Consider the following 26558-nt stretch of genomic DNA (forward strand, 5'->3'; position numbering starts at 1 on the left):
TTTTAGGGAAAGGTACATTTAATGTTTTGTTTGTTTTTTACAGATGGTATAATAATGATGGTTTTTCTGTCTTCTGGTCTAAACAAAGCAGGATAACAAAGGGGAAATTAATCTATAACAAGGGTAATAAATTAAGAAGGCAGGAGGTTTTTGTCCCTGACATCGGGTTAATTCTCTCTAGTCATTGTATGGAACAAGAAAAATAAGAAAGTGAGTTTATCTATAATCTGAGCACAGAAGTTGTACGCTCACAGTCATGCCTCTTTCAAGGGTTAAAGTATTTTTAGGGGTTCCAACAGCTTTTAAATTTTATTTATTTTCACACCAACAACTGGAAGCAATCAAAATGGATAAAGTACATGGATAAACCAGCTGCGATATAAACAGACCCAGCAATAAAAAGGAGTGAACAGCTGACACATGCCGCAACGCAGTGAATCTCAAAATAACGTTGCTGTCTGGAATAAACCAGACAAAAAATAGTACATGCTGTATGATTCCACTTATATAACATTCTAGAAAATGCAAACTAATCTATAATGACAGAAAGCGGATCAGTGATTACCCAGGGAATGAGGCAGTGTGGAAGGGAGTAAAAAGAAACACAAAGAAACTTTTGAGGGTGATGGATATGTTCATTATCTTAATCGTAATGGGCTCACATGTCAAAACCCATCAAATTGTATACTTTAAATACATTCAGTTTATTGTATGTCAAATATACCTACAAAAATTGTTTAAAAATGAGTATATTGTGACTGTTATACATACAACTGAATTCTTCAGAATTCAGTCATGCGCTTTTTACTTAAAAAAAAAATCAATCCATAATCAAAACAATGTAAAAATACCTGGATTAAATAATGTCAATTTCAGGTTTCCTTTTTCCCCCAGCAGCACAGATAACAAAAGGGCATAGGTGTTTGGGTGTGGTTCTATTTCAGTCATCAAAGACGCCAGGAACAAGGACAATGAGAGCTTTTAACTTCACTTTACAGAGACCGCACACGAAAGCACGCAATTGGCTCGATGTGTGATTCTCCACCCCTATTAAAAGGCGATAAACACGTGCACTTTCCTTTGAGTGTGGGAAACAAGGAAAGATGGAATAATCCAAAGCCAAGCCTGAGACGCCACATCTGGCAGGGAAATTCAACTATAGGCTGACGCACCGGGAGCCCAGGGCTGGGAAGCGTAGGAACTATAGAGGGAAAAAAAAACACTCAGGCTTTCTCCCAGCACCCCACTTCCGCCGGGGTCACGTGCCCGCGCCGGCGTCCCTCCGCTTTCCAGTCCGGCTCGGCCCCCTGCTCCTGTACTTTCCGTCCGGCCCTCTCGCAGTCCACTCCGGCTCCTGAGCGAATTAATGCCCGCCCTCTGACCGGCGATCCACATCTGTGCACCTCGCGGTACGGTGTCTCTCTGGGCGCGGCTAAAGGGGCAGTGGGTAGCGCAGTTCCTCTCCTGGAGATTGGAGAGGCGTCGGGGAACCGCCGGTGTCGCCCTTCTGCTTGCTCAGCAAGAGCTGCTCAGGCGCCCCACACTGATGAACGATTGAAGGCTGGGCGTCGGCCTGGTAGGGGCGTTCGTCCCCTCAGTGCCCTCTAAAGGAGAAAGCCGAGGCACTGGGGTGGGGAAGAACCCAGCCGTTCTAGACTCCGCCCCCTCGCTGCTGTGGGGCTTGTTGCCAGTGCTACCTGGAGCCCCTCGGCCCCAGGCTTAGCTTCGTCGTGAGCGGAGAACCTTTTCACACTGCCCTTTCCCTCCCCGTGCAGCCCGCCGACCATGCCCGCGGGCGTGCCCTTGGCCACCTACCTGAAAATGTTCGCAGCCAGCCTCCTAGCCATGTGCGCGGGGGCCGAAGTGGTGCACAGGTACTACCGGCCGGACCTGGTGAGTGCAGGAGGGCCCTTTAGTCCTTGCTCCTGGACCACTTCATTTTCCTCACAGCAGCATAAGTGATCCTAAACGAAATTAGGATCACATCTCCCGTGGGTGGGCCTAAAAGCTTCTGATGGCATCCCATTGCATCTAGAACAATGCATGGCCTGTGAGATACTACACAGTCTGGCCGCTGCCTACCGCTGGCCTATCTCCCAACATTTCTCACTTGTTCCCTCTGTTGCAGTTAAACCTGCCTCTTTGCTGTATCTCAAACTCATCAAACCTATCCCTGCCTCAGGGCCATTCTTTTCCTTCTCTTCGCAAGCTACGTCCCCGCCCCCCACATTCAGATGCTGACCACTTCTCACCACCTCCATTGCTACCACCCAGTTCAAGCTATTGTCAGTCTGCTTTCATCTTAGTTATTGCGAGAGCTCCCCAACCTGTCTTCTGCCTTCCATTCTTGCTCCTCTATGGTCTATTCCCCCAAAAGCTACCATTATCATCTTTTTACACTTGAGTCAGGTCATGTCACTCTTCCCAAAACTCTCCAGTATCCTCCCATTTCAAAGTAAAAGCTATTGGAGACTTTTATCTCCCCACTCCATTTTTTTCCTCTGCCCTTGTCTACTCTTGCCCTTCCCTGAATACTTTGTATGAGCTATACTGACAGCCTTGCTTTTCCTTGAACACAAAGGCACACTCTTGTCTTAAGTCCTCTGCACTTGTGATCTCATCTACCTGAAACACTCCTAGATAACTGCATGGCTGGTTCCCTCATCCTCCTTCATGTCTTTGTTCAGAAGTCACCTTCTCAGCCAGTAAGTACACGAAAAGATGCTCAGCATCATTAGTCATCAGAGAAATGCGAATCAAAACCACAGTGGGATACCCCTTCATACCCACTATGGTGGCTATAGTAAAACAGATAATGACGAGTGTTGTCAAGGATATGGAGAAATTGGAACCCTCATGTACTGCTGATGGAAATGTAAAATGGTGGAGCTCCTTAGGAAAACAGTCTGACAGTTCCTCAAACAGTTAAACATAGAATTACCATATGATCCAGCATTTCCGCTTCTAGGTTTATACCCAGCAGATATGAAAACATATATTCACACAAAAACTTGTACATGAATTTTCAGAGCAGTATTATATGTGTTAGCCCAAATGTGGAAACAGTTTAAATGCACATGGGCTGATGAGTGGATAAATATATGGTATATCCATACGTTGGAAGAGTATTCAGCAATAAACAGAAATGAAATACTGATAACATGCTACAACATGGATGAGCCTTGAGAACATTTTGTTACATGAAAGAAGCCAGAAACAAAGGACCACGTATGATTCCATTTATATGAAGTGAACAGAATAGGTAAATCTATATAGTCAGAAAGATTAATAGTTGTTTGGAAATAGTTGTATGGAAATGGGAGTGACTGCTAGTAGGTATGGGGTTTCTTTTGGGGGCAATGAAAATGTTCTAAAATTAGATGCACAACTAATTTTATCACTAATTGCGATAGATGCACAACTTTGAATATACCAGAAGCCATTGAATTGTACACTTTAAATCAGTGAATGGTATGGCATGTAAACTCTCAATAAAGCTATTATATAAAAAAAGTCACCTTCTCATGAAGGCACCTTCCTTGAAGGCAAGGATTTTGTATTTTTTTCCTTGCTGCCTTGTGATTTGCACATAATAGACGCTTAATATTTTTTAATAAATGTATTAATTCCTAGTACCTATTTTCTGTACCAGGCACATGGTGAAGTCAGTAGATAGTGCAGGAATGAATTTTCCAAATGTGGCAAACCATCCCTCTGTGAGGCTTGTAGTACTTAAGACATTGCCAGGATGATGGAATCCTATAAATATGAGGTTAGAAAGAGTCTCACAGGTTCTCGTAATATTTATCATTGAGTGGCAAGCAGGTGACTTCGGTTTTTTTTTACTGTGTAAAGTCTTTCAGTTCACATTACATTATAGTTTAAGAAAGCATTGACATCTATGGTTTTTGTTTTTTATAGACGATACCTGAAATTCCACCGAAGCCTGGAGAACTCAAAACAGAGCTTTTGGGACTAAAAGAGAGACAGCACAAACCTCAAATTTCTCAGCAGTAGACACTTAAATACAACTATGCCAAGAATTCTGTGAATAATATTATATCTTAAGCATTTTTTAAACATTTATTGAGTGAAACTATTAATACTTCAGCACCTAGTCCAATGCTAAGTGCAAGAAGAGGTGCTTAGTACATTGAAATTTAATTATGGTTTGACCAATATTTCTTGAAAACTGCTAAAGTGTGTATCATCTACTTCTTTTTTTATTTGAGACAGAGTCTCGATTTGTTGCCCAGGCTAGAGTGAGTGCCATGGCGTCAGCCTAGCTCACAGCAACCTCAAACTCCTGGGCTCAAGCGATCCTCCTGCCTCAGCCTCCCGAGTGGCCGGAACTATAGGCATGTGCCACCATGCCCGGCTGATTTTTTGTATATATATTAGTTGGCCAATTCATTTCTTTCTATTTGTAGTTGAGACAGGGTCTTGCTCTTGCTCAGGCTGGTTTCGAACTCCAGACCTCAAGCAATCCACCCGCCTCGGCCTCCCAGAGTGCTAGGATTATAGGCGTGAGCCACCGCGCCCAGCCTATCATCTACTTCTTGAATGTGATTTGGAACATAGTCTTGAATATCACGTGAGGTAGAGTATTTATTTGCAAGCATACTGTGTGGATTGTCTTGAATGTAAATCAACAATAAAATCATTTTAAAACCATAAACTAGTTTCGTCAATTTAACTTGCTAAATGGAGTTTTTATTTCTTATTGTTACACTGATATTTTCAAATTGTATTAATAATTTTCTGCTGACTTTAGTATATGAACAGCAAGTATTTTGTAGATACCAGCGAGGAGCCCGCATCACTTTCTAGAATGAAGGGCTGGGGGCATTTCTCACCTTTTGCGCAAAGAAAGGACCCGACCCTTAGGGCCAGTTTGTGTGCAGGGGGAGGATCCTGCCTTGGACGAATGCACTGGGCCACACTTCAGAAGCTTTCCTATATAGGTTCAGAGTAGATGGTCTGGCTACTGACAGAATCATGATTTGAACCCATCACCTACAAGACAATGACTTAATGAAGGCAAAAAATTAATTTTAGTTACTATTTACCTAGTAAAAATGCCATCTTTATTTTAGTAAGTGCTGGTTCTAAGCAACTTGCACCCAGATACATATTTTCTTCCTCTTGAAGTTGACTCCCATTGTGAAAAATATATGTTGTGGGTGTGCAAATGTGCCATCTAGATTCCCTATGGCTGGCTTGTTCCCTGCCCTCCCTCCCGCCCCCCACCCAACTAGGAGTGCTGTCATTGAGCAGCTTTCAGTTGTCAGATTCTGCAAGGATTGCCTCAGTTTCCTTGCTCAAAGCCACGCCTCCTGAAGGGGCCCCTATCCAATAACGGATGGAGGTGAGAGTAGAAAGGCCTGGCTATTTCAGCACAGGAGGGATGGGCAACTGCTGGGCCTAGCTGTAGTTCCACAACTCTCGGTGGGGTTTACTGACACTGTCTTTGGGCCTACATTGCAGTTTAACTTCTGCTCAATCCCATTTCCTGTCCTTCCACAGGTGTTCCTTAATAAACACTCTATATCCTAAACTCCATGTCATTGTTTTTTGGGGAACCAAATCTGTGATATAGGTAAATACTCCCACCATGACAACTTCAAGAAAAAAAATAAATATTAAAAAAAAAACAGACCTATGATATATATATACAAACCTCAAAAATTAAAAGTAGTGCTAAGTTATTCCTTTATAATAAAGGTTTTTTAAATCATGAAAAAGTCCAAGAGAGGCTGGGCGTGTCAGCTGATGCCTGTAATTCCAGCACTTTGGGTGGCCAAAGTGGATTACCTGAGGCCAGAGTTTGAGACCAGCCTGGGCAACAGAACAAGATCTTGAGGTTATAGTGAGCTGATTGTGCTACTGCACTCTAGCCCAGGCAACAGAATGAGACCCTTGTCTCAAAAAAAAAAGACAGGCCGGGCGCTGTGGCTCACGCCTGTAATCCTAGCTCTTGGGAGGCCGAGGCGGGCGGATTGCTCAAGGTCAGGAGTTCAAAACCAGCCTGAGCAAGAGTGAGACCCCGTCTCTACTATAAATAGAAAGAAATTAATTGGCCAACTGATATATATATAAAAAATTAGCCGGGCATGGTGGCGCATGCCTGTAGTCCCAGCTACCTGGGAGGCTGAGGCAGAAGGATCACTCGAGCCCAGGAGTTTGAGGTTGCTGTGAGCTCTGACGCCACGGCACTCACTCTAGCCTGGGCAACAAAGCGAGACTCTGTCTCAAAAAAAAAAAAAAAAAAAAAAAAAAAGACAATCATTTCATATGGTTTTAATAGTTAAAGTAGAAATTGTTTCTCCCATAAACAAGAGTGCATTTCAAAAGCATAAAGTATCTTAGTGTGGATCCTCACTCAATGCCTTATGGTTATCTCTGTGGTAGAATTTTGGGTGATTTTTTTCAAAGACAGCTTAAAAAAAATTGGCATTTATATTTATAGAAAAACTAGGTGATAGAGGTCCTGTATATTCCCTACTATTTCCATGAATGTTGTCATCTTAAATTACCATGGTACATCACAGAAACCAATATTGGTACATTACTCTCAACTGTCCTCTAGACCTTATTTGGATTTGTTTTTCCATTTAATGCCTTGTTTCCAGGATCTAGTCTAGGGTATCACACTGCATTTAGTTATCACATACCTTAGTCTCCTCCAACCGCAGTATTTCTGTCTTCCCTCCTTTTTCATGATCTTGAAACTTGAAGAGCACTATTGGCAAAGCCTAAATTTGCCTGATATTTTTCTCATTAGGTTGATAATAGGGGTTTTGGGGAAAGAATACCACAGAAGTGAAGCGCCCTTCTCATCATATCCTATCATGGGGTACACATTACTTCTAATATTAACCTTGATCACTTGATTAAGGTAGTGTCTGCCAGGTTTCTCCATTGCAAAAGTTACCATTTTTCCCTTTCCATTCTTTAGAAGTGATTCACTAAGTCTAGCCACATTCAAAAAGGAGTGGAGAATTAAACTACATGCCCTGGAACAGGGAGTATCTATGTTATTTGGAATTCTTCTGTAAGATTCTCTCTTCTCCCAATGAGAGATTTTTTAAATCTTTGATTTTTAAACTCAAACATTTGGTTTTTTGAGGTCTCACTGTAACCTAGGCTGGAATGCAACACAATCATAGCACACTACAGTCTTGAACTCTTAGGCTCAAACAATCCTCCTGTCCCAGCCCTCCCCATAGCTGGGACTACAGCTACCAGCCAACTGTGCCCAGCTCAACCTTTGATTTTTTTAAAAAACTTTTCTTTGATAAGCATGAATCACTTTTGTAGGTAAAAGAAAGAACCCAAGACATAAGATTTTTTTAAAAAGCAGCAAAGTATCAAGTAGTTCTAGGCAATGTATTATGAAAATATAATAAAAACACTGAGTATTTGGGATCTTTTTTATTTTTATACACATGACAAGATTTTACACCAAGAATAGTCAGTTAAATAGTACAAATTTACATTCATGAGGAATGTTAAAAAAAATTCAACTAAAAAACCCACTTCTTCCTGTGACCCACAATCCCAACATTTTACAGTGCAGGGGAAAAGGGGACTGGGGAGCATCCAGAACAAGTCTCTCCCATAAGAAATGACTTAAATTTCACATTCTCTCTCCACACAGGATCCAAATGGTGAGAGTATAATTTACAATTCGTCTTTTTCAGCTGTAGATTCCTGCAAAAATAGAAAAACCAGAAGGCATTAAAAGCCAGCAGAAAAAAAACTCTAGCTTATAGAAGCTTTATGTATGGAAAAAACAACTTAAATGGGCCCGGCCTATTTCTAACATTTCAGGTGTAGGCCAGAACTTCACCTTGCTTATCTGGAAACATAAGTTAGAACTCACCAACAAGATCAATGGTCCATGAACACACAAATCAAAAATTTAAATTAGCCGGGCGTGGTGGCTCACGCCTGTAATCCTAGCACTTTGGGAGGCCGAGGCGGGCGGATTGCTCAAGGTCAGGAGTTCAAAACCAGCCTGAGCGAGACCCCGTCTCTACCAAAAATAGAAATAAATTAATTGACCAACTAAAAATATATATACAAAAAATTAGCCGGGCATGGTGGCGCATGCCTGTAGTCCCAGCTACTTGGGAGGCTGAGACAGTAGGATCGCTGAGCCCCGGAGATTGAGGTTGCTGTGAGCCAGGCTGACGCCACGGCACTCACTCTAGCCTGGGCAACAAAGTGAGACTCTGTCTCAAAAAAAGAAAAAAAAAAAAAAAAAAATTTAAATTAGTCTAATGTTGCTATATAGCAACACAGAAGCAAGTTGCAAGGAATATAGTAACATTGTGGGCCAAGAAAAGGAAATATGTTTAAAAACATCGCTAGAATGGCTGTTAAAATAGAGGAATAAAGGAAGTGATATGATTACATGCTTTTTAAAGAGAAAAAATGATTTGCTCAAGCTTTTGATTTTGATATTAGATAGATCCCTATTTTAAGGCAGATTTGTATAAGGCTCACAGTCTAATTTCTGTAAGTTACACAGTCCTACCTTTGCCAGAACTAAAATTCTGCCCAACTTTTTAAACTAAAAATGCAAGTCTCACTCTTGATTTAATATACCTTTGCTGTTTCTTGATCTTCTTCATCAGTTCCTGCATCCATTTCTTCTTCGTCATCTTGCTCTGTGTCTTCTGTTGTGTCTTCTGTTGTTTCTTCTGGTTCTTCTTCAGGTTCTTCTTCCACCTAAGGGCAACATTTATGGGCCTATTAATGCCCTGGATCCACTTTCACTTTGCTCATTTACATGTGTAAAGTCATACTTAATATCACTCCTTGTTTATTCAGAATGATTAGAGCAAATTCTCTAAGCAAAATTAGAGCAAATTCTCTAAGTAGAGTTAGAAGTCAAGCTAACAAAGGGAGAAAGGCAAAAGTGAAAGAGGATAGGAAAGGGAAACTTATTAATTTCTAGTGCAATGCCTGACACTTGGATTCTAACCTCCAAGAAAATTATTTCAAAAATATAAATCAGGCAAAGCTACATCACTTAATCATGATAAGCCTATTCTGAAAGAACAGAAAGAAAAAGAAAGCCAGCCAACCTACATGGGAAGGTTGGGGATACAAACCTTTGCATCGGGGTCAATGTTTAAACTGAGGCGGAGCATTCTTTCTATTCTATCTCCATATGCTTTAGTGTCTGGTAAGAGATACCCTGACCGAAGTGTTGCTGTTTCAAACAAAACCACGGCAAGATCCAAAACTGTTTTGTCATCTTCATCTTCCTGAGAGGGAAGAAGATGCATTTGATTAACATTAAAAGATACAAAGTATTCAAATTCAAAAACAAGTAAGAAGGTTGCTGTAGTATTTATTACTCACCTTAATTCGTCGAAGCATGTCTCTGATCAGTGGGTGTCTGGGATTAATTTCAAATGTTTTCTTTTGACTGGCATAATAACTGTTAAGGGATAAAAATAAACATTAACAAATTTTACAGTTCATACATTTTCCCTATTCTTTCATAATTACAGAGAATAACACTACGAAAAAAACAATCAAGTTGACTCTTGAACAACAGGTTTGAACTCTAAGAGTCCACTTATATATAAATTTTTTCCAAAAAAATAGTTGGCCTTTCGTATCTGCAGGTTCTGCATCCAAAACCAAACTCACATTGAAAATACAGTACTCTCAGGATGTAAAAATCACACATCTAGAGGGCTGACTTTTTGTGTATGTGGGTTCTGTACAGCAAACTATGAGATTTGAGTATGTGCAGATTTTGGTGTAAGGACCTAGAACCAATGCCCTGTGTATACCTAGGGACAACTGTACTCATGTAGTCATAGCGCACTACAGCCTCAAACTCTTGGGCTCAAGCGATCCACCTGTGTCAGCCTCCCAAGTAGCTGGGACTATAGACTTTGTCGTCTTGACTACTCTGAATGTCAAGAGACAGGAGCTGTGTCTACTTTTGACCACCAGTGTAGAGACATACTAAGTGCTCAAATGTTTGCTGAATGTAAGGTAACTTCCTGTTGATAATTTACTGAAGTAAGTAGCCATGTTTTGAATTGCTATTATATTATTGTGGCAATGTGATATCAGATACACAGAACACTATTCTCCACTTGGAATTTATAGTCTAGTCAAGAGATAAGACATACACAGGCAGCATTTTATATTGAAATGCATTATACATTGGTGAGTGATAATGCCAATTTTGACATCATTCTATATGTATGGAGTTTTGGAATTAAGACAAAAATGGAGACGATACTTGTGAGGGCTTTAAGAAAGGAAAAAAATCCTTAAGCTAAGCCTTGGGGAAAAAGATGACTAGGTAGCATAACAGAATGACGACATTCCAAGTGGAAGAGAGAATAACAGCAGGGAAGAAGTCTTTTTGAGGTGACTGCTGTGACATTAAGACATAAAATATTTTATTTCTTAAAGGGTACCCAAACCCCCTGTACCTACAGTACTTGGCCCTTGAGTTCAAATACTTAACTCACAAGTCTTTTACAAACCTTTACTTTGTGGAACATTCTATTTGGGTACCTATAATTTAATGCACATGGGACATTGTGATTTAAAATAGACTTAACTCATTTGAGAAAAGTTATTGTCATTTACCTGTGTAATCATTATATTTAAAAATATAAAATATAAGTCCAGATGCCAGTCCAGGCATATAATCTAATACAAAAGATATCATGTATAACAAATAAACAACATTAGTCTCTGTATAGAAGCTGGCATTATCTTCAAAAGATGGACAAGAGCTAATGCACTGGCAGGGACGTTCCAGAGGACACTTACTTTGTGGAGATGTCCTTGCCAGTTTGGTAAGCTTGAGCCTTCATGATTCTCTCCATGTTGCCAGACCATCCATACTGGCTGGCCACAAGAGCACATGGAGACTCTGTCAGGCGCTGAGATACCACAGCCTTTTCAATCTTAGGATAAGAAATCAAAAGTTAGGTGTAAATAAATATCAACAGGTAAGGTCATTGAATAATTCTATTTCAACTTTCTAAGACTTTGTCACTTATGATCAGAAACATAGGTGGGTGAATCATAAAAATGGCTTTCACTCACGTTTTGGAATTCTTATGAGATACTGTCATTTAATAACCTGAATTTTTCAGTTGGAAATACTTAAAACACCAACTTTTAAAAACATAAAACTTGTATCTAACCTGTAAAAACTAAAGTTCTTACAAAAGCAATGTTACACTAGAGAATACTTTCATACATTTTAAGCTCTTCCTCTCAATAACTTAATTTCATCATTAAAACTTAGTTCTTCACAATTTTAATGGTTACAAAATAACCAGGTGCAGTTTAATTTGTTGACAAAACAATTTTTTTCTTACATGCAGGTGCTAAAATTTTTATAATTTGTAATTTCCAGAAGAATACCTTGTCCTTAAGGGCTTTATCTTTCATCCAGTTGAGAAGAGGCTCAAATTCTTTCTCAATTGCTTCACGACTCTCCTTACTTTTCTCACTTTCATCAAATTTCACTCCTTCCTTGGCAACATTCTGAAACCTCTTCCCATCAAACTCAGGAAGGGCCTGAATGCAGTATTCATCCACAGGTTCTGTGAGGTAAATAACTTCATAGCCCTTTTTCAGAAGTCGCTCAACAAATGGAGAAGATTCAGCCTAGGAAATAAAGAGAAGTAACTAAGTTTTCCAAGCCTAACATTGGCATGGTTGTTCATCTTAGTAGCTATGTTTATATAGTATTAACTACGCCATTTTATAGGTGAAGAATTAACAGGAACAGCGGAATATAGGTGATTTTCCTGTCAGTGACTAACCAGGCCTCATTAACTACTCCAGTTATACTGACTGCCACACCAGAATAAAAGCTTTTTTTCCTTGGGGTCAGTGTTTTATTATGAAAATAGAATAAAAACTTCAAAAATAAAACACCCCTTTCTAATTTAATGAAAAATTTGTTATTTTTAATTGTTTTCTGTGCATGAGTTACATGCAACTTGCAAATTAGTTCACGTGGCTCCCAAGGAAGAGACATGTGAGTTATATGTTTCACAAGGCCCCAGGCTCAAAACTAGAATAACTTAAATACAACACACATGGTAGTTAATGTATTATACAATTAAGTTTTCCTGTTTTTCCCCTGAACAGTTGGCTGTAAATCCCCAGGTCTATGCCAGGATTCCTGAGGGCTGGAACTCATCTCACCTCTTTTCTGCTGGACCCAGCCATGAAGTAAATTTTGTCCTGTTTTTCCTTCATTCTTTCCACATACTGATCTAGACTAGTAATGTCAGTAGGATGATGAGAAGACTGGAATCTGAGAAGCTTAGCAAGACGTGTTCGATTTGAGTGGTCTTCAATCACACCAAGCTTGATGTTAGTTCCAAACTCTTTCCAAAAAGTATCATTGTATTTCTCATCAGCAATCTTCTTGATCATGTCCAGAGTTTTACGGACAAGCTTCTTCCTAATCACCTAAACATTAAAGAATAACTGATTAGAGAAGTTCATCTCGAAATGTGGTACCTCCACAAATGGAGCCTGACTTCTGAACCCCAAAGAGCAAAGTGGCCAGTCTTCCTGGAGACACTCACCTTAAGCAGTTTATGTTGCTGCAGAGTCTCACGGGAAACATTCAAGGGGAGATCATCGGAGTCCACCTTCAGATGGCAAAAGAAAAATCAGTGAGTGACAAAAACACAGGGAAAAAGCAAAGCCAAATGAAAAAGCCCTAATACTGCCCAAATCCCCATTCCAATGCCCCCTTTTCTTAATCTTCAGATACTTACGACACCCTTGACAAAATTAAGGTACTTGGGCATCATATCATGGAAATCATCTGTGATGAATACCCGGCGCACGTACAGCTAAAGGGAGACCAAAAAACCCAGTCACTTTCTGGAAATTATACTTTCAAATTTTAAATGCAGTTTATACTACTTAAAAACCCACCTTAATATAATCGCTCTTCTTAGATCCATATTCATCAAACAGACCACGTGGAGCAGATGTGGGTACAAATAAAATTGATTTGAAGGTAACTTCCCCTTCAGCAGTAAAGTGAATATAAGCCATGGGGTCATCACTTTCCTATGGAAAGATGGTATCTTAGTCACTCAAATGGCACAGGAAAAAGGCAGTGTAAAGGCTAAGCAATTTCTTATGTGATATACATTTAGTTTAACAAAAAAAAAAAAAAAAAAAAAAAAGAAGAGAAAAAAAGAAAAGAGTTAGATAGCATGGAGAGAAGAAATGACCATGACTCGCTAGATACACCACCAAAATGACAAAATTATATACAATACTTCATAAGTGCACTGAACTACAAAAAATACTTAAGAACAGATTTCTTCCATGGAATTTGGTCTCTGGCAGTGGATATAAAAAGGTATGTAAATACCTGTGAAGCATAAAAGTCAGAAATTCCCTAGATCTGCCTTATCCATTACTGTATCCATACATGGCTATTGAATGTGGCTAGTCCAAACTGAGATGAGCTGTTAAGTGTAAAATACATTTTGAAGACATAGTACAAATTAAAAAAAAAAAAGTAAAATGTTTCATTATTCATTTTTATATTGATTACATGTTGAAATAATACTATTTTGGGTATGTTAGGTTAAATGAGTTACATTATTAAAATTGATTTCACCTGTTCAAATTTTTAATATGACTTCTAAAATGTTTTAAATCACATATGTGGTTCACATTATTGTTTTAATAAATACAGCTGCCTTATTTGAAAGTTTATACATTAGGCTTTAGAGTTCACGGAAATAAAAGTAGAGACAGAAACAAGGGAGTTTCAAGAGTTGGAATTTAAAGGATATGGAATAAAGAGTAAAGAACAAATACAGTTATAGAATATTAAGTTTTATCTACTTATGCTAAATCCATTAAAGTATTCTATTACTTGTATAAAATGCTGTTTGGGAAAACACTAACTTGAAATAGTCTTAATCAATGCCAGTTTTAGATTCTTAAGAGTTACAAGGGATCAGTAAAAAAACAACCCCCCCACCACAAAGAAGGCAAGCAAACGCAGATTTAGAAATTATTCTTAGGCACAGGATCTCACAATGAATGTTTAATGTTGTTAGTAAGTTCTTTAAAGATTATGTTAAAAGCCAATAAGTAACTTGATTTCATGTTTTATGGGTTTTGTGGTGGAAATCAAACATCTACCTATGTAGGTGGTTCTTAATCTTTTTTTGTAACACAAATGTCTTGGCAATCTGGTAAAGCCTACAGATTCCTCAGAATAATTAAAAAAATACATATACATATTACAAAATACAAAAAATTAAAAAGGAAACCAAGTGCTTTAAACAGTCATAAAACAGTTTTAAACATTTTTATTTTGTAATGTTTCATTATCTTATTAACTAAGATCTAGTATCAATTCTAATAACCACTGGAATTTTGAAATAGTTGAGTGTAATAATTCAACTGATGTAAAAATGTTGTGTTCTGGAAACCAATTACTCTCAAAGACCATCTTCTAGTGAGATGCTAATCTCAAAAGTTCTTCTGAAATTTAAATGGGATTTTAATTCTGATTAAGTCAATAAATTATATTTTAATTTGATACATGATTATTTCATCTATATTCTTAGAAGCAGACATATTATAGTTGGCCTAAAGGTCTTTTTTCCAATGTTCTCAGTTGGAAAAAATGAGGATGGACCATATCATTCATGGTTATATACCACATTCTACTAAATAGGGTGTTATTTTGTCTACTCACTAATAACCTGAATCCAGGGAATTCTAAAATAATATTTACCTTTGAAAATGATTTGTAGAAAGCTTTGTATTCATCTTCTTCTACTTCTTTTGATGGTCTCTGCCATATTGGTTTAATATCATTCATAAGTTCCCAATCCCAGACAGTTTTTTCAACCTGAAGTTATAGTATTTGATTAGTCTCTCTCAGCATCCATCAATAGTTACTAATGGTAACCATAGCTTTAGTAGATGTCATAATATGAAAAGCACCAAAGGATACCTATTATCTAGTATGGTTCCTGCCAACTGAATCAAAAATTTAAAAGCAAAGTATTTCTCTCAATATTTAATACAAAAAAAGACAGTTGGTTAACAAACTGTCAAAACCGATAAAAAGCCAATTAAGTTTTTCTTCATTGTTATTTAACTAGCTACAATATTTTTTGAAAAAAATTATTTTGAGGTTACAAAGATATACATATTCATATTTCATGACTTAAATCCAACATTTTATAATAGATATTCCTAACAACCACCCCAACACTTCTTACTCTACCTGGGCAAGCCAGAGAACTATTTTTATAGTTAATCTCTACATGATACAAGGACAAAAGAGGATTCAGAAAGCTTTTTAAGATCTTACAATTCAAAACACATAAGCCACCAGTCCTAGGCAATATTTAGAAATCAGGAGACTCTTCATAAAAATAACCTAGGTTTGCTACTTAATTAAATGTTTCTGGAGGAGGACAACACACAAAAAAAGAAGGTCTTGTTTTCAAAAGCTGGTCCTATGGACTTACCACCTGGAAAAAGTAAAACTTTTAGAACTTCAGATCAGCCTGTGCATAATTAGATTTTCCTGGTCCCCCCCCCCCCCCCCCCCCCCCCCCGTGTATCTTAAATAACAAGGTGACCCACACTTACTTTTTTAGTTTTTGGTTTCTTTTCTTCTTCTTCTTCTTCTACTGCAGCTTCATCATCAGAGTCTTCTTTTTCTTCTTTTGCTGCTTCTTCTTCTTCCATGGGCTCCTCGACAGTTTCAGTCTGTTGAAGTAGAAAGTAAAATCACAGTAACACTCATTTGTTTAACAATTCTGATTTTGTCTATAGACTATGAAGTAACATTACAGCTCAAAAAAATATGTCTTTGAGAGAAAATCTTGAAAGTATCCTTAAGCGAAAGAACCACATTGAGCTTTTATTCTTTTAGTGTTAAAATATTTAAATATGGACCAAGGTAATACATTTATCAACACAGATTTACCTTGCTGCTCCATACATAAATAGGAAAATTTATGAACTGTGAATATTTTTTGACGAGATTTTTAATTGTATCCAACTCAAGGTAATCAGATGCTTCTTCTTTTAAGACAAGCCTACAAGGAAAATAAGATGTTTAGAGACACTCAACGTTTAGAAGATTTGATTATGAATTTTAACTACCTTGATGATAATAGCCAGCAGTTATGTAATCCAAGATGTTCTCACTATTCATGTTAAGAACTCTCCATCACCAAGAAAGGTTTGTGAGCTAAATATATCACATATAGATATGGTAAAGAGAAGAATCTCCCTTGCATTCCCTCAAGTAGAGCATATTCTTAGTTTCAAGTAGAAACAGAAAATGCTCCCAAACTTCTGAGTATGTTGAGACTTTTCATTTTACCAGGTGAGAAAACACTGAAACATTCTGGAGTAAAATGAAATTGTATGTACTTTCATAGCTTTTATTGTTATTCTAGAAATCTAGTGATAATTGTAAGTAACTATCCCTAATAAAAAAACATGTTCCTTAAAAAAAGAAAATTAATCTGAAGTAGCATTTTTATGTGTACTATCCAAAATGGTAGCTACCAGGCACTTATGAGTATTTAAATAATAAAACTTACAGTTTAGCTTCATAGTTGCACTGGCGCATTCCAAGTATTCAACAGTTACATGTGGCTGTCACACTGGACAGTGCTAGTGTACGCAGTCTCAACACTAAGAATGGTAACACTGCTTACTCTTCTTTCCTGCTGCCCTTCTGTAAACCTCTCCTCCACCCATCAAAAAATGACAAATCACAACCTACTCTTCAACACAGCTGGTAACCCCTACCTTCATGTTTGGATCCCTGACAAGTAAGGTTAGACGTATCAGGCAGAGGTATTTAAAAGGCAATTAGATCCGTGAGTATAGAGCCCAGTAGAGAGATCTAGACAGGAGTCAGCAAACTATAGCTGGTACCCACTGGAAATTTTACTGGGAAACATCTTTGATCATCTATGGCTGCTTTCAAACTAAAACACTGTTGGGACAAATCATATAGCCCATAAGCTTAAAGTACTTACTAGCTCGCCCTTTAAGAAAAAGTTGACTCTTGATCTAGACTAAGAATATACATTCAAGAAATAGAGATGGAACCTGAGGCCATGGCAGTGGATAAGAATGAACGAAGAACACATGGATAATGAGAAAAGGGCTAAAAACTTTTAGAGAACGAGAATATCAACATTTAAGAAATGGGCAAAGGTTCACGCCTGTAATCCTAGCACTCTGGGAGGCTGAGATGGGAGGATTGCTTGAGGTCAGGAGTTTGAGACCAACCTGAGCAAGAGTGAGACCCTATCTTTACTAAAAGTAGAAAAAATTATTTGGCAAGGTGGCACACGTGCCTGTAGTCACAGCTACTCAGGCTGAGGCAGAAGGATCACTTGAGCCCAGGGTTTGAGGTTGCCATGAGCTAGGCTGACACTATGGCACTCTAGCCTGCACAACACAGCAAGATTGTCTCCAAAAAAAAACCCCAAAAAACAAAAAAAAGGGCAAAGGAAATAAAAAATGACATGTATGCTCATGGAAGCTAGGTACTGGGTAGACGGATTTAAGGAGTAAGCAGGAGAAAGCAAATTTTGTAGAAAAACTAAAGAAAGAAGAAAAATCTATTGCTGGGAACAATGTTAATTTTTTTAAAAAACCTGAATCCACTGGACTCAGCAACAAAATTTACTGGTGAGTTATTTCAATGGAAAGGTGGATGGATATGGCTGAGCAGTGGCTAAGGCCTATCATTCTAACACTCTGGGAGGCTGAGTTGGAGGACTGTTTAAGGCTAAGAGCTTGAGACTAGCCTGGGCAACATAGTGAGACCTTATCTCTATAAGAAATTTTAAAAAATTAAAGAGAGAAAAGTGGATAAATTAAAAAATAGACTGGGCTGGGTTCAGGTGTAAACAGAAGGTGAAGTAGCAGCAAAGGTCAAGTTCAACTGTAAGAGGGGAGAGACAGAAAGTGTAGGCCAGAAAGAACGGGGCATGGTAATACCTGTCTTTCTTTCTTCCCCTCCAGAGACCTGAACATTGACACAGTTAGGGAAGGGGGAGTGAGGTGTGAAGGAAAGGCTGAAAGATGGGCAAAGGAACTAATTTATGCTTAGCCTCTGAGAAAGTAGGATCAGGCAACAGATCAGAAGCAGGGAGATCAGCTTTAGGGAAAAAATATAGAACACCTCTCCATTATAGTAGGAGGACAGACATAATTACTTCAGTTAACACTTATCAGATGCTAATTGCATGATCTCATTTAATGCTCATAAAACCTCTTATATGGATAAAGCAGTAGCTAATTTAGGGATAGGAACAGAAGTATGAAACTGAACTGTCTGATGCTTCTATTTTATTGGTCAAATATAGAATGAAGTCAAATAATAAAGCAGGATATCTTGACTTTGTTGCTTCCCTGTCTTGTCTCCTCTCTTTTTTTTTCCTTTGGCCATTCTGGACTTTCAGTTCCTCAGATGGGCCATAGCCTCTCACTTCTGGATCTTCATATACATTGTGTTTGCTGCCTAGGATATCTGAACCCAACATCACTATTTCAGAAAGGCCTTTTGATGCCCTTTCCTTGAAAAAGTAGAGGTATGCCTTAGCTTCCTTTCTAGCACTTGTCACTCTGAAATTACTTCCTGTGTTTCTTCCTCACTAGAATGAGCCCTGTGTGAAAGAGGGGACTAACATCTGTCTTATTCTCCACTGTAGCCCTGACCCTAACACATAATAAGCACTCAAAAGAGTATCTGACGAGCCAATGGTGGGGTAGGAGGACTTCAAGAAAAAGAGGACTTGAAGAAAAAGGGCAATTTTGCTCAAGGAAGGCAGAACCTGGTTGTAAAGTTTCATTTATGATCAACTGCCAAAGCTACCTGCATGAAACTGTCCCAATTATCCTTATTCATTCATATAAATACCTGCTATTTATGTCAGGCTCTGAGAATGGAGCTGACAATAGAACGTTTATCTTCACGGAGCTTATATCCAGGTAATTGCACTCATCTCTTAGCACCATAAGACATTAACACCTCTTGGGACATCATTTTCAATCTGTTTCTGTAGGAATAATTTACCTATCCTCCCCAACACCTAGCACAAGAGAGAACACCTAAGTATAAATCTCTTAGTGATGCCTCCAAATGAGACCTGGAGATGTGAATGATGTTAACAAAGGCAGAAAAAGGTAAACTGGGAACAGTAAGTTAGCAAAAGTACTAAAATGCAGTCATCTAATTAGTCTTCATTTAAAAAACATCTATGGCCAGGCGAGATAGCTCACGCCTGTAATCCTAGCACTCTGGGAGGCCGAGGAAGGCGGACTGCTTGAGGTAAGGAGTTCGAAACCAGCCTGAGCAAGAGCGAGACCATCTCTACTAAAAATAGAAAGAAATTAATTGGCCAACTAATATATATAGAAAAATTTAGCTGGGCATGGTGGTGCATGCCTGTAGTCCCAGCTACTTGGGAGGCTGAGGCAGGAGGATCGCTTGAGCCCAGGAGTTTGAGGTTGCTGTGAGCTAGGCTGACGCCACGGTACTCATAGCACTCGCTCTAGCCTGGGCAACAAAGTGAGACTCTGTTTCAAAAAACAAAAAAATTTCCTGAAGACAGGAAATGTCACCTTCTAGAATGAAGAAAATTGGTCAAAATAATAGATATGCTTTTTTTCTACTTGAAGATTTAAAACCCTGTATGCTGAGAACATTTTTGTAAGAAAAAAATTGAAGCTATAGGCACATTTTCTTACTGACTTGGCAAGTCACTTGACCTCTGAAATGGAATGTCCTTATCTCCAAGATGGCAAAATTTTTTAAAAAGGCAAAAAGCTGCCCAGTCTACTTCTCAGTAAGAAAAGCACCAAGAGCCACTATAGAATATAAGACCTGTGTAATCTATACAAACAAAAGGAATTCCAATACAAATTCAATCGTTTTTAACTATCTTCAAATGAGACATTTTCTGCCAAAGAGCTTTCATGACTTTCATTAACTTTTTTTTTTGAGACAGTCTCACTCTGTTGCTGGGGCTAGAATGCCATGGCATCAGATTAGCTCACAGCAACCTGAAACTCCTAGGCTCAGGCAATCCTTCTGCCTCAGCCTCCCGAGTAGCTGGGACTACAGGCATGTGCCGCCATGCCCGGCTAAATTTTTCTATATATATTTTTAGTTGGCCGGCCAGTTAATTTCTTTCTATTTTTAGTAGAGATGGGGTCTTGCTCTTGCTCAGGATGGTTTCAAACTCCTGACCTTGAGTGATCTACCCTCCTCAGCCTCCCAGAGTGCTAGGATTACAGGTGTGAGCCACCTTGTCTGGCCAACTGTTTCTTGAAGCCCTTTATCTCTACCTGTCCTCTCCAAGCCACCCCAGCCCTGGTTGCTACCAAGTATCTTGAATAGCCACCCAAAGTCTCCCCTAATACAGTCCTGCCACTCAACATTTCACCTTCAGAAATCTTTTTAAAAAGTTCAAATTCTATCAATTGCCACCAACTAAGAATTCCTTTAACCCTGTGAACATGCTGTGCCTCCATCCCTTTATCCAGGGTGCTCCAGAGACCTGAAGTGCTTTTCTAACCTGGAAAACTGACCAAGCACCGCCCCCTCCCTCTGTGAGGCCTCCCCTTAGCTTTCTCTCCTGGGAGAGCTAACCCTTCCTACTTTATGCCCTCCAGGTACAGCAGCAAGCACAGATCTTTGTGTCTGGTCCTTTGCAGGTCCACAAATATTTCTTCAAGTGATGAGAACAGTTGTTTCCTCATTTTATAGGCAAGAAAATTAAGGCCCAGAATAAGTCATTTGCTCAAGAGAGCCAGAACTAGAGAGTCAAGATCCTCACTAGGGCTATTAATTCTTATTAAAAACCAGTAATACTCACGTAATTGTCGTTCCCCGTCCTAGAGTGTTTCCTCTTGGGTCAGCAATTACAGAAAATTCATTGGAGTCAGATTCCCAGATGTGTTGGGTATCATTGTTGTGTTTTGATGTGACAATAACCTTATCTGCTACAAGGAAGGCAGAATAGAAACCAACACCAAACTGGCCAATCAATTCAGAAGTTGACTGGCCATCTTCTTGAGCTTCAGTCATTTTGTTTAAAAACTCGCTTGTTCCAGATTTGGCTATGGTACCAAGGTTTTTCACCAACTCCTCCCTGGTCATTCCTACACCAGTGTCCGTGACATGTAACAGGTTCTTCTCCTTGTCACACTAAAGGACAAGAACAAGATAATTATATTTGCTTGATACATTATGTCAAACAAATACTGAGCTATGTACTGAGAAAACGACCAGCTTTGTGCTCCATCAATTTCAATACAGAAAACCAAACTCTTTTCCTCTATATAGTATTTCATGGCCTTTTCAGAAACTGCACATCTTAAAGTATTTGCTGTATTTGAGAGTATCAATACCAATGGCAGACTGATCTAAATGTCAAAAAGGAGAGATTGATCTAAATAAAACGAGTAATTTTTAAAGAAAAAATTCAAGAAAAATAAAATTTTATGTCTTGCCTATTTCTTTGATTAAAAACAAAACAACTTTGTATTTTGGAATTGGTGGTGATCACTAATGTTCTCCTGGCTCTCCACACTCCAGGAACATAGTAGGATTATACTTCATCCATGTATGGCTGGGTAGGGCCATGTGACAAGTTCTGGCCAAGGAGTCACAAAAGGGAGCCATGAGTGCAGCTTTCAGGCTAAGCCTTTAACTGGTATGAGACCCTCCAAGCTCTCTCTGCACCATGGCAACCAGCTACACTCCAGATGGCTGCTCAGGCCTGTGTCCTGGCTTGAAGATGAGGCAGAGGAAAGGCTGCAGGCAACCTGTGATTGATTTAAGCCAGTGGCTGGCAAACTTCTTTAAAGGACCAGACAGTAAATTTTTTAGGCTTTATGAGCCATAGGGCCTCTGTTACAAAGATTCAACTCTGCCACTGTAGCATAAAAGCAGTCAGAGATACTACACAAACAAATGGGCATGGCTATGTATTTATAAAACAAGCAAAGTCAGATTTGACCCACAGGCCACAGTTTGCTGACTCCCAAGTCTCCCACTGAGACTGCCTCTCCCATTGAGACTTGGGGGCTACAAGTTACTGCAATATAACCTAACCTTTCTTGACTGATAGTGATTCCCTATCTTTTAGGATTCCTTTTCTTTAAAAGAAAAAAAAAAAAACAACAAAAAAACTTATTTTACGCTCACCTTAATTTTGACCGTTAGTTCCTCATTTCCAGAAAGAGCATTTTCATCAGTGAGTGATATAAGCCTTATCTTATCTAAAGCATCAGAAGCATTTGAAATCAGTTCTCTCAGGAAAATCTAAATGCAAGCCAGATTTAATATACTTGGATTAGCCTCAAAATACATATGACATTGAATTTACTGTCAATCTCATTTTATTTCTCCTTATACCTGGAAAAAGCACTCTTTAAGGAATAAGACTTATGATAAAGGAGTGGCTTTATCATCTTGGTAAAAGAAAGCATAGTACCTTACACAAAGGATTGAAGCAACTATCGGGATACCAGAACTGGTAAGAATGGCAATACTATTCTCCTATCAGTGATCTGATAATAGTTTATGTCACTGTCCTTAAGACCCGAGTTCCCCAATCTCATGAAGCTTCATCTGTATTTACAGCTGCTCCCCATCACTCACCATTCCACCCTCACCTCCCACCCCCAGGGGAAACTTGTCTTCCATGAAACTGGTCCACATTGCCAGAAGGGTTGGGGACCACTGCGCTTAAGACTCACAACTATTTATCAGGCCATGGACTATTTGGAGGGAAAAGGAAAGGGAGGGGAAAATGTCTAACATCCCTCCCCCCATAAGCATCTAATAAGCAATTCTTATACATAGGGAATATTTAAACTTTGCTAACTACTTACTTGGAATTACTAAGTTACTTTAATTTACTTAATTTACTATGAAAGCAAACAAGTATGCCACCATACACAGACAAAATATCCTAACCACATGTTGCTTACCTCTTTATTTTTATACAACGAATTGATGATAAGTTTCATCATCCTGTTAACTTCAGCTTGGAAGGCAAACTTTTCAGATTTCTCTCTAAGTTCTCTTATTTGCGATGCATTTAATCCATCCAACTGAATAGCTTCTTCCTCTCTAAGGAAATCAGATAAGCAAATACTGTATTGCTTAGTTCTCTTCAAAAACAGAGGCTTTGTGATGAGAGAGCACAAGTGGCCTCTGAAGATTGTCTTGAGGGTTAAAATGGAAACCTTTATAACATATTACTAATATATCAACTCAGAGTAAGAAATACTTGGTTCTTAAAATTGACAGAAAAATAAACCCAACTTTCCTCCACGAAAAACCAAAGTCACATTTATTGCTCTTATTTGCTCTAAGAAGCCAAATTTTAAAACACTGTTCAACTGACAGAAATCTCCTTTTTAAAGTTACAAAGTGTGCACACTTAATGAACATAAAACCAACTGAAAGGTCTTTTCTAAGGTCTTGAGCAAGTTTACAGCGCTAGTACTCTGCAATATAGATATCAAAAGTTTTAAAAGGAAATCGTTCAATTATGATCAGTCATTCCTAGGGTAAGTTAGAATCTACTTATGTATGCACATAACTAACCACTCCTATCATTTTTCTCTGACAAATTTTTAGGTATTTAAATACAGAGTGTTACACTTTACCTGGACCTTTGGAGAAGAGATATAAAATAAGCTACTGTAACTCACTGTTAATCTGCATGGTTTCAAACGAACACCAACCTCTGCACTACTTCATCATCCGTCCTTGAGCCTTCTCTACTTTTACCCAGATCCTCTTCTACTGTACCATCCACATCGACTTCATCATCAGCTCTGACGGACCCTGAAGGTAGATTTAACACCAGAAAACTCTTAATTAACACTGTTGCTTCGAAGGAATATGATCAAATAGGGTAAGGTTAGGGGTTGCAGAATTCAGTTGGTTAATATGGGAGGTGGGGATGGAAGAATGGACTCACTGGCTTAAAGACCCAATGTAAATCCGAGACACCACACCTTTCCTATTTAAGTTCAGATGCTGAGGTCCCCCAGTAGATTCCGAAATACGGAGACATCCATCACTTCTTAACAGTGCCCCTCTTATCCCTTATAAATAAGGCTTAGCAGACAGACACCAGGCCTCTTTTACACCCACACGTGTTGCGCGCAGGCCGAGACACGGCGTCCCAACTGACCAAGCCAAAACTTGGACCTTCGTTATCAAAAGTCAGAACACAAATAGGGTTTGTGCAACCTCTGGCGAGGGGAACTGAAATTGGGCCCAGAGTCCTGAGAAAGGGAAGAGATGTTAAGGACCGAGCTCGAACAAGCTGAATCAAACACGCTGACACTGCCATTCTGCGGGTCCAAGGCCTCACGTTCCTGAGACCCGCATCTAAGAAAGGAAACGCGCACACGAGGAGTCGCAAGACTGGGGGCGCGGGTCCTCAGGCTCGGAGGGCCAAAGGTTGCGGAGGCTGACAAAGTTCTCCGGCAGGGGCACCCGCAAAACTCCTGGGGGAGCCAGAGCCCAGGAGAAGCCCCACCCGAAGTCGCTGAGACCTCCGGGCTCAGTACTATTAGATCAACCGGGGACTTAAATGACTTTGCTCTCTTTTTTTTTCTTTCTAAAGCAAGACGAGAATGAACATAATCACCCAACCCTCTTTCGAGGAAAGGCAATGCCCTCTTCTTGGCCCACCACAGGCCCTGGTATCCCCCTCCCAGGCTCAACGCCCCCAGAACCTTCGAGAAGCGGCTGCGCTTGAGGAGGGGGGGCGTCCACTCCTCCAGGATCACTCACCAAAGGTCAGGAGGACGCAGCAGAGACCTAGCACCCACAGAGGCCTCATGTCGTGCGGCCGGTGAGTCTCAAATCTCCTTTGATCGCAGGAGCCGCCTCCACCCCCCCACTCCTGGGCTGCGATCCTCACACCTCAAGCCGCGCGGTCCGCCCACTACACCCCAAGCAGGTCGGGCCGCTTTTCACCCCCACTCCCCACGGGCGGGGGACGGGAAACACGAACCCACCAATCGTGCCGCACCACGCACCCACTGTACCCAATGGGAACTCGTGGGGGGGACCTCAGTCCACCAATCAGATCTGTCCAGGTGCGGTGCCCGATGCCCGAAGCGTGTCTCCTTCCGATTGGTCAGGCGTAGCAGGTTCTCTCCAATCAAATGGCTCCGCGGGCCCCTCGCACATGGGACCGCCCCTTTGCCTGGGCAGCCTTGGCCTCTAAGGGAAACCGTCCAATAAACGTAACCATCCTTTTCGAGAGGTCGCGGCGGAACCACTTCCGGATCCTAGAGAGCGTTTATTCCGTGACCAGGGGAAACGGTAGCCATAGCAACTCGTTCTTCACCCTTTCCCATTTACGCCTGGGGTCACGTTGGGAGTGATTCCAGCACGACTTTCGCAGTCAACTTTCTCTTCGGCAGTGCTTCTCGGGAGAGAGAAATGGGTGAGAGGTTGAAAATCCCCCGGAGCAGTTTCGAATAGGGATGGTGAGAAACTACAGTTCCCGGCATGCAGCGTGCTAGGAGGAACAGCTGTATTGAATGCTGGGGACCGTAGTCTTTGGCCCCCGGACCAGGTGCGCAGTCTGGCCCTTTCTTTTACATTCTCGCAGCGTGTTTTTGAGGGAACTCTGCCCTGCGTGTTTTAGAATTCACACCTCGTTCTGATTGCCCCGGAGATCTGTGCCTATTCCAGGACTCTCCAGTGTGCGTAGCTTTTAGAAGCGGCCTAGAAAACCTCCATGCGTTGGCCAGGGCCGCCCTGTGTTCTGGGATTGGCCTGAGTCTGGGCTCCGCCTCCGGCTCGGGAACACGCGTTTCCGAATCTAGCTTGTTGTGAGTCACTTGGGAACCCGGAGTTTTCAGCTCGGCCGCGCGTTCCGCGGCCAGAATCCCCAGGTCTCCCTGATTGGGTTTACAGAGCAGTTATCAATGCCTTCGACTTCCTAATAAAGTCCAAAAGCAGGGACCTGGCGGTCTAAGACCTCCCTGCTCTAAGTCAGGTGGAGAGCCTGGTGGTAAAGTCCGGTTTAGTACAGAAAAGGAAATCTCTTAGTTTAATGGGTTCAGGAGGATACACCTGCAGATATTTGAAAGCAAAACCCGTGGTGCTGCAAATGGGAACGGGATTGCAGCTTTGTAAACTTCTTAGAAGTACCCTGTAGGCGTTCAGGAGGACACGTAAAACGCCAGGTGTCTTTCTTGTGAGGGAAGTCCGTCACACTCACTAAGCTTGTGCCTTGGGATATATTATCTACGTCCCTTTAACCTAAACTTCACCTACCTTCTATCTGCACCTGTGTGTGCACATCTGCAATATATACTCCCTTCTTTCTTGCTTCCTCCAGCAAAACTAAACTTTGAATTTGTTTTCAGTCGTCCGAATTCCTGAAGACAAGCTTCTCAGTGATAATCTGTCATAGTCTTTTACAACTTCCTTTATTTAGGTTTGCCAGTCTTGGTTCTGT

The 26558-nt window shown here is 40.2% G+C and overlaps 2 protein-coding genes across 2 annotated transcripts; one reads left to right on the plus strand and one right to left on the minus strand.

The window, feature by feature from the left end:
• Nucleotides 1-1276: 1276 nt before the first annotated feature.
• On the plus strand, nt 1277-4678 carry UQCC6 (ubiquinol-cytochrome c reductase complex assembly factor 6). The gene is made up of 3 exons (XM_012772709.3): nt 1277-1409; nt 1776-1893; nt 3922-4678. Exons 2-3 carry the CDS (start codon nt 1786-1788, stop codon nt 4015-4017), a joined length of 204 nt encoding a protein of 67 aa, XP_012628163.1. The 5' UTR covers nt 1277-1409; nt 1776-1785; the 3' UTR covers nt 4018-4678.
• A 2737-nt stretch (nt 4679-7415) lies between these two features.
• On the minus strand, nt 7416-25076 carry HSP90B1 (heat shock protein 90 beta family member 1). Its single transcript, XM_020287890.2, has 18 exons — nt 24875-25076; nt 23812-23914; nt 23050-23191; nt 22262-22378; nt 20928-21259; nt 16004-16115; nt 15664-15783; nt 14795-14911; nt 12961-13098; nt 12798-12875; nt 12603-12668; nt 12214-12483; nt 11422-11667; nt 10819-10955; nt 9376-9454; nt 9123-9278; nt 8614-8736; nt 7416-7713 (listed from the first exon to the last, which is right to left on the minus strand). The coding sequence occupies exons 1-18, from the start codon at nt 24921-24923 to the stop codon at nt 7684-7686; spliced, it is 2415 nt and encodes an 804-aa protein (XP_020143479.1). The 5' UTR covers nt 24924-25076; the 3' UTR covers nt 7416-7683.
• Between the last annotated feature and the right edge of the window lie 1482 nt (nt 25077-26558).

Source organism: Microcebus murinus, chromosome 10 (genome assembly GCF_040939455.1).
Source record: "Microcebus murinus isolate Inina chromosome 10, M.murinus_Inina_mat1.0, whole genome shotgun sequence".
In the NCBI taxonomy this organism is placed as follows: domain Eukaryota; kingdom Metazoa; phylum Chordata; class Mammalia; order Primates; family Cheirogaleidae; genus Microcebus; species Microcebus murinus.

Coding starts and splice junctions, on each gene's coding strand:
- HSP90B1 (XM_020287890.2), bottom strand. CDS start 24,923: ATGAGGCCTCTGTGGGTGCTAGGTCTCTGCTGCGTCCTCCTGACCTTT. Junction 15,784..16,003: donor TTTATGTATGGAGCAGCAAG/GTAAATCTGTGT, acceptor CTACTTCAACAG/ACTGAAACTGTCGAGGAGCC. Junction 14,912..15,663: donor AGAAACCAAAAACTAAAAAA/GTAAGTGTGGGT, acceptor CTATAACTTCAG/GTTGAAAAAACTGTCTGGGA.
- UQCC6 (XM_012772709.3), top strand. CDS start 1,786: ATGCCCGCGGGCGTGCCCTTGGCCACCTACCTGAAAATGTTCGCAGCC. Junction 1,894..3,921: donor GGTACTACCGGCCGGACCTG/GTGAGTGCAGGA, acceptor TGTTTTTTATAG/ACGATACCTGAAATTCCACC.